We start from the raw sequence: 14,612 nt of genomic DNA, 5'->3' as shown, positions 1-14,612 counted from the left end.
CCTAGGGGAGTTTTTACCTGCCACAGTTTATGTTATGTTTATGTAATAATTGCTTGGGGGTCATGTTCTGAGTCTTTGGAAAGCGCCTGGAGACAATCTTCTGTTGTAATAGACGCTATATAAATAAAATTGAATTGAGTTGAATTATTTTAGCCTCACATCTCAGTGCTTCACCAATAGATACATTTATAGAAATTTGCTTGATATCTACAATCTCGGTAGAATACATCTTCATATATATCCCTTCATCATTGAAAAGAGTCTGGACTGTGAATATCATTGATATAGGTGCTTGATATCCATAACATTTTTGCTATAACGTAATACTCAAAGAACAAATTCAAGTTTAGATATCATAATATAGTGTCACAATGTACCGTACAAATAACTTGTATAGTTTCTTAACAGACATTGACTTGGAATAGCTTTGTCAAAGGTTAACTTTTGTATACGTGTTACACAATTTATTTATTTATTTTGCATTCGACACACTTGTATACTGGATTAATTTCACATGATTAATTGATAAAGATACAAACAGCATTTACAAATATTTTACATGTCAATACATGGTTAATGGTGGTTTTCACATATGGAACAGCATTATATGAAAAGTACTAATGTACAAGCACATGCATGTAGCTGTAACAGTTTACACTATATTTATCTATGAAAAAAATCTATCTATCAAAATGGAAAAGAAAAACTATACTGTGCTACTGTGGTGGATACAGCACTTACAACGAATGGAGTCTAAGTAGATGCTATCATGCTACCATTATCTTTATCTGTATGTGATTAAATGAAATGAATAAGCAGTAAACTAATGCATGTAAGTTATAAATGTAGAGTAATTTGTCTCTGATGGGATCTGTCCTTTAGAATATGGCATTACAAACTGGTGCCAACAGTACTGCATATTCCACAACCATAAAACTTTGAACCCTTGAAAGTCTCTTACTATTTACTATATTTATGTAGCTACAGTAAGAACCCTTGGACTTTCCATTCAGTCAAACTTCTTCTGTTTAAAGAGTTTAAAAAAAAATCAAATTACTGTATTACAGAATAAACTAACATGGCACTGCGCAGCACCGCCCAAAATGAACATTATAAATAATTTCTAAGGCCAATGTTAAGACTAAACAACAAAATATCAAGAAAAAAAGAAGTTTCAAGCTATCCTAGGACATCAAATGTACGTAATCTAATAGTAGTATGCTCATACTGAGGATGTTGTTCTTCATTCATCTGTATGCTGCAGTGGAGGGCAAAGCAGGCAGCGTGTTTGGAAATTCTTAATTTCTAACACACACAGTCAAAAAGGATTTACAGGATCAAGTAAAAAAAGGAAAATGCTCCAATCTGGTGTTATAAAGTAGTAAATACAGTTGTCTAATACATCTAAATGAGTAAAAAGTAGTATTTTTGTAAAGTAGCCTGGTTTCATTCATTACCCTTCTTTTTATGGTGTTTATGGTATATATATATTTATATATTTATACACGCATATAAATGATTTAGAAAATAAAAAAAACAACCAGTGAACATGAGAAACCAGTTATGGGCTCTTGGCAATTCTGTCAGTTGTCTGCACTGATAAAGCCTGAATTATGGATCCGCGTTAAATCGACGGCGTAGCAACGGCGTAGTGTACGCGGCGACGCACACCGTACGGTGTGCACTGCGTTGGTGTAACGCAGAACCATAAATCAGCCTTGAGTCACCAGGTATCACACCTGAAGTCATGGCTGGTGGCAAACTTTCAGGGCGCCTGTGGGGATAAGTCCACACGCCCTTTTGAGGCCTCTGCAAGATTACCTGGCTTAAATCACAATAGGTGGAATAAATGCGTAAACATGTTGTAAAAGTAGGCTACAGCACATATGATGCGTGTGTTTGCGCGAGCGGGTGGTGCCATATCTGTAATTATGTCGCCAAAAGCTCCTCCTCCGTGCAGTCTTTAATCCCTTCTATCCGCTAATACCGCTGCAGCCATTCACCACAGGCAGAAGAGCGCTCCTGTCAGCAAACAGGGCAGAGCTCCGGGCTGTGCAGCTCCGCGTTCAGGACCGTTTTCATCAACTTCTGAGAGACAAGTTACATTAATACCCTGATCTAGTCTCAACCGTCTTCCCGTCTGAACACCTGTACAAGAGAGAGAGATAGAGAGCTCAACCTGGTAAGTTTAAAGGCTGTCATTCAGTCAGACACCCTCATTTCACACTCTAATCCTGTCTGATGGGCGCCTTTTAAAATTATGGGCTTAATTGCTGATTTCCGACTTGCTTGGTGTTACAGATTACTCTGATGGGACTTTACAAGCTTACTTACATAGTAAGCTTGTAAAGGACTGATTTTCTGTTTGTCCATCTCTGCAGCTTTCAGCCTGTTGACTTTGGGCAACTGCTCAGCTCTCCAGACATTTCTCTAAACTTCTGAACTATTTCCTTGTTTTCAAACATTTCAACAAAGTTTTGCTTGATGAAATTATCTGAATATATCTAATGATATATGACCATTTTAAATGATAGTTTACACCCTTTGCACAGTGAATTTCAGTTTCTCCCCTCTGGATGGAGGTTGTCAGTCCCATTTTGTAAAACAAAACGTTATAAAAACAGCTTTGTTCCAGCTGCAGTAACACTGGTGAACAAGCTGTAGTTTGCACAAAAGTTGCACAAGTCACTTTTCGGAGCACAATGTATTTTACAATGTTTTTATCTTATTGCTCTTATCCATTCCTAACTTGGAGGAAATTTTGCTCTTGGTGTTTTAATTCTTTTTTAGCCTCATGTCTTTTATTTCTTATATTTATGAACTGCAGCACTTTCTGTCGAGCCGAAGCTGTCTCTTGTTTTATGTGTATGTGTTCTTCTTAAATGTCTTGTTCCTGAACTGATTGTCTGTTTTCTGCTGCTTGTTTAATTCTCGACTGCAAAACCAGTTTACCCTTGGGTATCAATAAAGTAACCTGAACCTGAACCTGAATGGTCCAATGAGGTTTATACGGATTTACACTGGTGATTTCAGTGAGCTACTGTAGGTGTTGTAGATCAGTATTCGTGATTGGAGGAGTGCTGGTAAATGCCATGGAATGGAGACAAACCAGTACATGTGACTAACATGCAAACCAGGAGTCCTGCCTCTTCCTCTGAGACGCCTCTCTGGGGTTAGGGTGCCAGTCTGCAGTGGTTTTTGCTATTGTCTCTGTCTCTCTGTAACGCTCTGCTGTTGTCTCTGTTCCCTTGCAGCTGACCAGCATGGCTTCATCTGAAGATACAGAGGGCTCTCTGACCCCTGTAGACTTCATCCAGCTTCAGCAGTACATGGAAGGTGGGTTCAAGTGTTATTAGTTAATATGTAATAGTTAAAGTGTCTACTATATACAGTCTATGGCACCAGTCCAAAGTTTAGACAAACCCACCGATTCATTTTGAATAACTGGGTGTGTCCAAATGTTCAACTGGCCCTCTAGTTTCAGAGAATAGAAAGAATAAGTATTTCAAAGTGATTAGAATGTTTTATGGACACTAAAAAAAAGTTAGGTGATAATTAGTCAAATTAGTTGTCTACCTGCTTCACATCATCAGTTTTCAGTTTAATTGTTCAGGGCTGAGGTTTCTTTTTTAAATTTAAATGACAGTGGAAGTCGGTCTTCACGAGTGAACCGTCAGCTGAGAACTCTACAGCGTTCTCCAGAGAATACATCAGCTTCCACACAAAACTCTCAAATGCAAGTCCACAGCGATGCTCTGGAGCCAGAGCTAATGCAGAATTATGTGGATGTGTTTACAGGAAACAAAAAGTGGCACTGGGCTAAAAATATTCTGTCCACTCAAAGGCTTTGAAAGAAATGAAATTGGTCTGGAGGCTTTTAGTGTTTGGGGGGAGAGAGTATTTGCAGGTTGGATAATGGATGAATAGATAATTACATGTGCTCTGGCTCCTGTCTGGATCTGGCAGAGGCAAAGCCGTGTGTTACCTCAGACTGCGATGTTTGAGGGAGCCAGGCTTAATCTATACATCTGTGTCTCCACTCGGAGATGAGCTAACTCTTGTTTCAGCAAGCAGAAGCCATGTTCAGTTTTATTTACATGATATTTCATTATTTATTTTTTTTATTGTTCTTTTTGAGTGACTTTTGTACCTCTCCAATGTTCTCCCTGCAGAAAGCAGTTTGAGGGTGAAAGATGTGATCAAGGAGTTTCATCCGGGGGGTCGTCTGGCCCAGCACAGTTTTGGAGAGGTAACTCATCTAACTTAAGTGGACTGATGTTCTACAAAGATCCAATTTTCCATTTCTTCTGAACAGGAATACAATAGTGACCCAGTGGCAAAGCATTTGGGGTGCTGATCGGGTTCAAGTGCGGCCACGACCAATCTGTTATTGTCGGGCCCTTGAATCTGGCTCCATAACCCTGTACTCTGGAAACATCATTAATGCCACCATTAAAGCTTAATAAAAACATTTAAAAGAAATGGGTTCCTAATTAACAGTGTTTTCAAGGAGTTTGTACAGGAAATTGCCCAGAACTGATCATCCCAATAAAACACAGTTCTTTTCTATTTATTTACCGTATTTTCTGGACTATAAGCCGCTACTTTTTTCATAGGTTTTGAACCATGCGGCTTATACAAAGGTGCGGCTATTCTGTGGATTTTTCTTCCACCGCTCGGGCGCTCTAACCGGAATTAGAATAAAAACTAAGACAAAATAAATGCAAAGAAGAATACGCTACTTCTTCTTTAGCAGATAGAAGTAGGTAGAAGCAGATTTCAAACAGATAAATAGATAAATAAATAAATACTGGTTATTTTCTCTTGGTTCTGTCCAGTTTTAATCAGCAAAGTTGCTGCTGTGTTAAAAGACACTGTTAGGAAAGGATCTATTTAGGTACAAACATGTACATCATTTACAGTTCAAAATGGTTCTGTACATGTAGTAAATGTCTAATCTAACAACATAAATATTTGCGGCTTGCATATCTTTTTTTTTTAAATAGAGCGGATGCGGCTTATATACAGGTGCGGCTTGTATATCTTTTTTTTATTGTTTTTTTTACAAATAGAGCGGATGCGGCTTATATACAGGTGCAGCTTATAGTCCAGAAAATACGGTATCTATTTTCTATAGGTAAATATTCCATCTTTGTTTTGATCCTGTGTCTCATCTCACCTTTCACTCCTCAGTATGTTGATGCTGCAGGCTTCTGTCTGTTCCTCAAGACCTACCTAGAAGTGGATAACTTCCCTGCAGACTTCTGCCAACGCCTTTTCCGTTATTTTCAACATGTAGAACAAGATGGGGCCACAAAGAATCCGTTGCCTAAAGGAGGTAAGGTATTTTGCGTACCGGCTATGTGGTTCACAGAACTTCCTAAAATAGAAAAAGAAAGGAAGACACAGTGAAAAAAGTTCGTTAAACTCCTCTAGCTTGTGGTTCTTTTCTTTTTTTAAGAGCTGCGTCACAGGAAAAAAGGCTGTAGGCGTAGCTTTGAAGTTTAGTGCACCTGCTCAAATCACAATGTGTCACACTCTATAAATGCAGTGAAGGGGTTCCTCTTTGCTCAAAAGCTGTCTTTATTTTCAGGTGGGGTCTTTCTTCGGGACGTGTCCTGTTACTTCTCAGTGCTGGAGGAAGGACAGCCACGAGAGAAGCTCGAATGTTGGTCTTTTTCATCTGCTCTCACCACTTCTAAATTTTAAAATGCATCGTTAAATGTATGGATATCACTGACTGACTTTGTTTGGTTCTAGTTACGTTCAAACTTTATGACAAAGACGGCAACGGACTCTTGGACAGTTCTGTAAGTTACTCAGAGATGCTTTTGCACCCGTACTGAGAGTGATATGACATTTAATGTACATTTACCATAACTCTTGTGCCAATCCTCTAGGAAGTGGACCGTATAGTCACACAGATGATGCGTGCTGGTGATTACCTGGGGTGGGATGTGACTGAACTCAGACCAGTAAGAGCCTCCTTATTACGCTTTGCTTTTTCAAGCTTGGAAGATTATCATAATTTGATTTTATGCCTTGCACTGAGGGGTGGTGGGGGTGGTGATGAGGTTTTAAATGCACATGCTGCACATGCTGGACAAGATGTAAAGGAAATTTACTACATATGTTTTTGTGTGATAAATGATTAGCATTTGGTGGATGGTTGGACAGGTGCTGAAAGAGATGATGACAGCAATCGATGTGGATGACAGTGGGACCGTCACTCTGGAGGAGTGGGTGAAAGGAGGCATGAACAATGTGCCCTTGCTTGTGCTGCTTGGACTGAAGGTGACACCCCACTACAACTTCCCTCTTCTTGCCAATGCAGTTCTTGTGTGAACTATTTCAACTCTCTGTGAACAGAATATTGGCTTTTTGTACTGTTTTCAGTATTAACTGTTGGTAACACCCCCTCAACCACAGATGACTGAAAAAGATGGTCACCACATCTGGAGGATGAAGCATTTTAACAAGCCGACCTACTGCAGCGTGTGCGAGAGCATGCTGCTCGGCCTGGGGAAGCAGGGACTCTGCTGCGTCTGTAAGGGCTCATCGCCACCACCAGGGGGCAGTTGTGCACTTCACTGATTCACTGATGGCGTAAATGAACTATGAACTGAGGCTGACAGGCCCCCAGTTCCAGCCTCCAAATTGTCCAATTAAAACACTCCTGTGTCACATCTGTAAGAAGTTTATTTAAAGGTAAACAGTCACTTTGATATTTTGTAATATCTGTGCTCTTTTCCTCCCAGGTTGCACATACACGGTTCACAGCCAGTGTGCCAACAAGAACCCTGAGCCCTGCGCTCGCACCTTCGTCAAATCCAAACAGGAAATTGGTGTAAGGAGCAAATTATCGCTTCTCATTTGTAGTTTTTTTTATGTTTATTTTCATGTTTCTAAGATCTATAGCTGCACTTTCAGGCTTATTGACATTTTATGTTAAATGTTTTAGGATTTAAAAGAGTGTAATGACCTCAGTTTTTTCTTTTTATTTCAAAGACTAATGGCAGGAAGAGTCAACACTTTAACTACAGGCAACATTACAGTGCATTAAGCACTGAGCGCCCACCACCAACATTTTTTAAGTGCGGATTACAGCTGGTACTGCCTGCTCTGTACATCTGTTCAATATTTTAGATCCACACAAACACTGACAATGACCACTGCTTTCTTTTTCAGTGCTGTTATGGTTACAACTTACTGTTTTTACAAAATCCGTAGAGGATCAGAGCAGTAGCTGCCCCACTTTCCCTCGCTGTTGGGGGAGGAGTGGATGTCAGTGTTTTTGCAGTGTATCTGTGGAGCTGATGTGGATCTAAAATGTCATAAATCTGAAGCAGTTGAATGACCTCTCTATCTGCTTTGGAGGAGGGTGTGGTTCATGTTGAATCTGTTTCTTCTTTCCCCTTCAGGGTTTTTGTAATTGGCCAAGAAAGACAACGTGTACAGAATATAACAAACCGAGTCGGATTTCAATCAGACTTGGTGATAAAGTTGGCACTCCTGTATGAATGAAAGAAAAGCAACAGAACAGGTTGTGGTCGTGGGATAACAGCCGCTTCTTTATCTCCTTGTGTTCTTCAGAAAGCGGCTCACGACTGGATCAAAGCTGACTGTAACTCTACCAAGTGTCAGGTTTGCTTTAAGAAGATCAAAACCTTAGCAGGGAAGCGATGCGTGTGGTGCCGGGAGATGGTGAGGGCGTTCACTGTATTTGTGCACAGATCTAAGAAGTGGTTTATGGGCTTCTGTGTTCACTGACTCCTGTTTATCTTTAAGCGACATGATGACTGTGTTGTGCCTGGGTTACCAAAATGCGATTGTGGCCCACTGAGAGACCATATATTACCTCCATGGGCCATTTATGCCGTCCCAAAGGTAAACCAAATGACAAAATGTAGATCATTTAGGTATTCAGGATCATTGTTAGATAATTGTTGGCTTTGTGTGCTGCAGGAGGAGGACAGCAGCGTGTTGAATGTTACTCCTGATGGCCACATCCTGCAGGTCTGTCATATCAAACTCTCCTGCTTTGGTCTTAACAATACACACAACAATTTTCATCCACTTTCAAGTACTCTGTCCCACTTTTTGCTCTGAGCAGAGATTTCTATTTACTTATTGTACTATTACATTTCAGTATTCATCAATTTCCTGTAACTGACAAATGTGGCAACATAGGCTATTGTTTATGGAAATGTAAAGTATCAAAAAACATACACCAACATGATCAGGGGTGCTGTCAAATAACAATAATCCTACGCAGCCCAAGCTTGAAATATGCACCTCAAACTTATTACATGTAAAATGCTCACAACTGTTTTATTTTTTTCATTTTTTTTTCATTTTTAATTGAAACAATTTTAATCTGATGTTTTATTTTTTTTATCAGATTGCTCCTATTCCAGACACCCACCCTCTGTTGGTGTTTGTGAACCCTAAAAGTGGAGGAAAGCAAGGTGAACGGTAAGCAGCAGACCCTCGACATAGCTGAGGTAATAGTGGGAATGTTGGTGCAAACTGTAACAAGCAGGAATATTGTAGAAATCTCTTTACGGCAAAAGCTTCATGAAGGTTTTTTTGCCTTACTCAGGCTTTCCTCCTGCATTACACAGATAGGTTTATTGATATATTAATTATAGTAAGTATATTCAACACCCTCCGTGTGAAAGTGGCATATTCATACCTCCCTTTTCTTCTTAACGTTTGTGTTTGCGTGCAGAGTGCTCAGGAAGTTTCTTGGTCTTCTAAACCCACGTCAGGTGTACAACCTATCCAACGGAGGTCCCACTCCAGGGTACAACACACTTGTAAAGCAAAGACATTCACAGTTTACATGTTGACGGTAACATGATCATTTCAGCGTCCATTTATTAATGCTGGATTTGTTTTTTGTTGTTTTTCTTTTTAGACTGCACTTCTTCCGTAATCTGCACCAGTACAGGATCTTGGTTTGTGGAGGTGATGGTACTGTGGGGTGGCTCCTGGATGCTATAGGTATTACACATCTCACAGAAATCCAAAGAGGCAACTGAGATAACCATTTCTGGGATTGAACAACATGTAATACTGCATTGCTGATTTTAGATAAAGCCGACCTCCAGGTGCATCCTCCAGTAGCTGTCCTGCCTCTAGGCACCGGGAATGACCTAGCTCGCTGTCTGCGCTGGGGAGGAGGTACATGGATCAAATATCACCTCTAAAGTAGGAGGTATAACTCAGGTACTGGCACTGGCACTGTTGCATAGTAATGTCATTCTCCAATAATCACTCAAAAGGCTACGAGGGGTCTGACTTGAAAGAAATCCTGAAGGAGATTGAGGCGAGCGAGGTGAGTCCCATGGACCGCTGGAGCATCCAGGTCATACCAAATGACCCTCAAGAGGCAGGAGACCCCGTTCCCTACGAGATCATTAACAACTACTTCTCTATTGGAGTGGTGAGTCATTATCTCATCAGCAATGACTAACAACACCCATGACCTTTCATTGGATGCTTTAAATGTAAACTACTATTGATGCATGTTGAGACGAGAATGAATATATTACTTAAATGATCATTTATAATGACCGTTATAGGATGCTTCTATTGCTCATCGTTTCCACTCCATGAGAGAGAAACATCCGCAGAGGTTTAACAGCAGGTGAGGATTTACATGAGCGGAGACCAGTTCTATATTTTTCATTCTGGGACCCCAGAATGATTTTTCACGAGTCTTAATTTAACCAGTCTGTAGCTGTCTCATTTTGGTTCTTTATCAAGTCCGTCATCTTCTGAATGACACCAAATATTTGACTGCTTGTCTATGAAGTATCCCACCCCTGGAAGTCTGAAAAAACTGCAGTGTTCACTGCTTGTGAGCTACGCTGCCAGTACTGCAAAAGCATTAGATGTGGCAAAATAAGAAAAGGATATAGGAGTGCAGTGCAAGGCCTGGAATTCAAAAATTGATACTGTCTAAAATAAAAGACAAGTCTGGTAAAATGTAAAAATGTTATTACCGGTACTGTTTTTTTTTTTTATTTGTATGGTCTGGCATTTTTTTTTTTTCTGATTCAGGTTCACACGAACCGACTGAGCAAACTTTGTGACAGGAAGTGTAACACTTTTCCATGTCCTTTACTGTTTTCAAGAATGAAGAACAAACTGATGTATTTTGAATTTGCTACCTCGGAGTCCATCTCTGCTTCCTGCAAAAAACTTCACGAGAGTCTTGTGATTGAGGTTAGCGCTTCTACTGCAGTCATTTGGCCGTTACACCAAACAGAACAACTTGTGGTTAATGTTCTAAATGCTTCTCATGACCTCAGTGCAGTGGGAAACGTCTGGATTTGAACAGCATGTCTTTAGCGGGTATCGCAGTCCTCAACATACCCAGCATGCATGGGGGTTCCAACCTCTGGGGCGAATCCAAGAAGCCGGATGGCGTGTTCGAGGCAGCGCACAGTGAAGTCATAACTGACAGTGAAGTGCTCAAAACTGTTTCACAAGGTCAGACTTTTTCATTTATCTTCTAAGCCGATGATTATTGACAGTCGGCCCTCTTTCTATCCATATATGCAACCTATATACATCCATGTACTGTATATAACCTAGTTCTTTATAATACTTCTCATCTTTTTTTTAAACCATTTGAACTGGATATGTTTGTGCTTCATGACTTCTCAGACATAAGTGATAAGCGTTTTGAGGTGGTCGGGCTGGAAGGAGTTATAGAGATGGGACAGATCTACACTGGGCTGAAGAGTGCTGGCCACAGGCTGGCACAGGCCTCCAATATCACCATCAGGTTAGGAGCTTGTGTGTGTGTACATCAAAATGTCAAAAATACTTGCTAATTCACCTCGACCAAGACATTATGTGGTTGGTTTGATTTGTTTGAGGGATCTTGGGTAAATTCAAAGTGATATACATATTGAAAACCACCTGGATATTGATCTAGGCTCGGTGTATTAAGCATTTTCTTGTAATGTTGGTCGTTGTTGTTATTATTTTTCACAATAAGGCATGGCTGTATATTTTCATGTACGGTAAATTGTAAAGAAAACTGAAATTCACTGCTCTGTCTCCATTTGCAGGACAACCAAAGCTATGCCCATGCAGATTGATGGAGAGCCTTGGATGCAGCCTCCCTGTACTGTAAGTGTTATCAACCAGCCTACACTGGGGGAGATAGATACAGTAGATAGATTAAAGAGATATGTCAAAGAATGGTATTTAGATTCTTTTCAAGTGGGGTTTGTGTGAAGTACTTATGATTAGTTAGCCTCTTACCTGGGACAGACAGCAGTCACAGTGCTCTCAGTTTGGAGAATCAGCGATGAGCCCTGATAACTCGAATAACCGCTGAGTCAACAGCTACTCACTATGTAAGTAATAGAGGAGCGAATTCTAATCTAAAACAGCTCAAAACTCATAAATGTCATACATGAATGAAGGCACATAATACAATACAGACATTAGATGCAAAGAAAAAAAAAGTAAATAACTGGTATAAAAGTGACGTGTCCAAACTCCACAATATAGAATTAAAAATGTATGAAGTTTGAGTTGTTTTAAAAATGTGCACGATGAACTACCAGCTACACAACCATTAACAAAAATAAAAAGTAAAAATTGTAACGAGTGGTTGTCGTGGGTTTTGTATTTCTTCTGTCCACACATATGACTATTTCTAGTTAGAGATTATGTTTGTCTTAGATTTCCTCCAGTCAGTTAATAATAACGTGGCTTGGCACAAGATCAGATAAAGAGTTGCCCAAATATTTTCCAGGCTCCAGGTTTTTATTTAAAAACTGCGGGACATTTATGTTAAAGGAAGGCCTCAAATATGTGGTCATTGAATTCATCAACTAACTCCGTACTGGACAGTCGTTGATGGGCTATTTATTGTTTTAGTTGGTTGGTACAATAACCTGGTCCATTAGACCATAGTCTATATATGTCAGTCAGTCCCTTGACAGATGACATTTTCATATTGATAATTAAAAAAAAGTATAAGTACATCAAGATGCAACAAGAATTTACCCAGATCTGTCAAAATCCCCAGTATGTTAAAGTATAAAAACTGTAAATTTGGATTAATTAGATGGTATGTATTGGCTGCAATTTTTTAAACTGGGAAAACAAATGTGTTTAGATGCAGACAGCAGCGGTACCTGTGTTTTTATTATTTTCTATAATGCTTAGTGATACCAGCATCAATGAATATGCATATTTAGTATGTTAATTTTCACCAAGGGTTTTTAATCAACAGTTACATCATCCTTTAGTTGACAATGTTATTTTTCCAAACTCATTTAGATCCATATAACTCACAAGAACCAAGCCAACATGCTCATGGCTCCACCAACCAAACCATCAGGCTTCTTTCACCTCAAGTAGTGGTTCCACCACGTCCTCCAGTCTGAGAACGGCCACAGCGGAGGATTTTAAAGACAATGTCCACCATTGAATGTGCACCTGTCTTTTATTGTGTCTGTCCTTTACATTTAATACCTATTTAAATTATTGCTTGCATTTGCACACGAAGAACCTAAAGCTGTACATGAAAACTTCAGTCTGATCATTATTATTGTGTGCCAATTTAAATGTGATGGAGAATGTGTCTGTAAACAAAAGAGCAGAGAATGCTGCCACAGTGCTTAAAAACGGAATATGGATTTACTCGCTTTACTTGCTGTTGTGGTGTTTTTGTCGCGTCTTGGGTGTCATTTGTTGTTAAAGCACCGTTAATGCTTTGTTTGGTCTCCTGAAGCTCACCATCACCTTGCACTGTCCCAGTAGATGTCTTTCACCGTCAGTGTTGATCCATGTGAAAACAAAAAGTTGAAAGCGTTGAGTGTTTTTTTCTTATTATTCTTTTTTTACCCCAAGAACACTGTGGATATAAATGTAGGATTTGATGCTAGATCTGAGTCAGCAATATTCCACTGTGCTTCATATCTTAAGATATGTTGCACAAGTGAAGGATTAGTTCATTTAAAGATGATATGGCAATTTATCACTTTGCATGAACATAATCACAATGTTTCTTTCTGAAAAAGGTTAGATTTAACAAAAGACGCAGGTGAAAGACATGAATATGAAATTCCTTTGATGATCAATATATGCCAAAATATCTTGGAGGAAAGCCAAAATATTGTTTTTTTTCTGTAATGTGCTTCATTTGTCTTCAACTTTTAGAAGTCTTGCATTGGATATTTAGCATCTTTGCAAGCATATAAAACAAGTTTGAGTGTTCATGTCTTACATAGCCTGAATGTCAGAACATGGATCTCTCGTTTGGACTTGTATCTTAGCAGTAATGTCTTTTGATTTTCAATAAAGATCATACAACACAACCAAATGTTTTAAATTGTATTAGATTTATTGAGTTATACTTCTACTGCCTCCTTAGTTGTGGATTTATTTTTGACTCTATATAAGATCAATGCTGGATAAATTAATGCACTGCAGGGAGAAAAACTGGTCCTTGATACCATCTCTAAAGGCAGTAATTCTTATACTAGGTACACAATGTAAACTATATGTATCATATATTATCATATAATACAATCTAGAAACATTTATTTCCAACGAGAGTTGCAGTCTTTTTTCTTCAAGACCTTGTATTGATGATGGGAGAGCTGGACTGCTGCGTGAAGGCTTGTCCAGCGGTCCTGATTGTCACCAGGTAAGTTCTGGAAGTCTATGACAGCCAATCCATTTGTGAAAATGATGTCTCATGTGTCTTGAAATCTTTCATGGTCTGGGCTTGATGAATCCTGGAATAGTATCCAGTATACCAGGAAAATCTTTGGATTATATAATTTTGGGCATAGACCACTATATGGAAAAAAGTACAAATGTGTTGTTAAAACATCAACGATTTTAAACAAACTTGTGTGAATTGTGTATTGTCTTTGTCTTGTCCAGTTAATGAAATCCTAAGTCTGTGATGCAGGAATCTTATTACCCACATGTCCTTCTGCAGTGAGGCCGACTTTGCATCCGCGTGGGCAGTGAGCAGAACACTAATCCTGAGGTGGTCAAGAAAAAAGAGTGAACAACCAAGGATTAGAGGGATGAAGCCATCAAGACAACAGGAAAAATATAGCATGACTGAAATGAAGAACTGAGGAAGGTGGAGGAAAGCAGAAAGAGCTGATGGGAATTAAAAGGGATTTACCTAAATGTGTTTTGGACAATAAGGCATTTTAAATGTGTAATAACATTTTTTAAACACACACAATGTCTATGAGTGTTTAACGTAAGCTCTTGAACGTTTAGCTGGTTAAACCGGAATTGAATTATACTACGGTCACTTTAATATAATCAGTTCTAAAATGACTTAAGAGGCTCCTACCTGATAGGGGCAATGTTGCAAAAGTAGGTATATTTTATGACTAATGTACGTGTGTATTCTAACGTGAGAAAAAGTAGAAAAAGATACAAAGATTATGCGTCTAGTCTGTTGCTTTTTAGCATACTTATGTGGGTATTGAGCCGAAATATCCTGTACTTATCTTGAGTAACTTAAGGCTGTCTGATAAGGTTGCAAGTCTCAGCTGCTTCAAAAGGGCAACTCTCCCTTTCTTTACACTAGATCGTTTACACACAAA

At 39.2% G+C, this 14,612-nt stretch overlaps 1 protein-coding gene across 1 annotated transcript; it reads left to right on the top strand.

Moving 5' to 3' along the window:
- The first annotated feature begins 2,009 nt into the window (after window positions 1-2,009).
- dgkab (diacylglycerol kinase, alpha b) lies at window positions 2,010-13,375 on the top strand. Its single transcript, XM_061727455.1, has 24 exons — window positions 2,010-2,182; window positions 3,255-3,336; window positions 4,173-4,249; window positions 5,194-5,338; window positions 5,594-5,668; window positions 5,761-5,810; window positions 5,901-5,975; window positions 6,178-6,294; window positions 6,430-6,547; window positions 6,759-6,847; window positions 7,594-7,704; window positions 7,789-7,887; window positions 7,966-8,016; window positions 8,402-8,475; window positions 8,732-8,806; window positions 8,921-9,006; window positions 9,097-9,186; window positions 9,288-9,448; window positions 9,588-9,652; window positions 10,143-10,233; window positions 10,320-10,500; window positions 10,678-10,798; window positions 11,088-11,148; window positions 12,313-13,375. The coding sequence occupies exons 2-24, from the start codon at window positions 3,264-3,266 to the stop codon at window positions 12,391-12,393; spliced, it is 2,166 nt and encodes a 721-aa protein (XP_061583439.1). The 5' UTR covers window positions 2,010-2,182; window positions 3,255-3,263; the 3' UTR covers window positions 12,394-13,375.
- Window positions 13,376-14,612: the final 1,237 nt, after the last annotated feature.

This window comes from Cololabis saira, chromosome 8 (assembly GCF_033807715.1).
Source record: "Cololabis saira isolate AMF1-May2022 chromosome 8, fColSai1.1, whole genome shotgun sequence".
NCBI classification, from domain to species: domain Eukaryota; kingdom Metazoa; phylum Chordata; class Actinopteri; order Beloniformes; family Belonidae; genus Cololabis; species Cololabis saira.
This window is presented reverse-complemented; position numbering and strand designations above follow the sequence as displayed.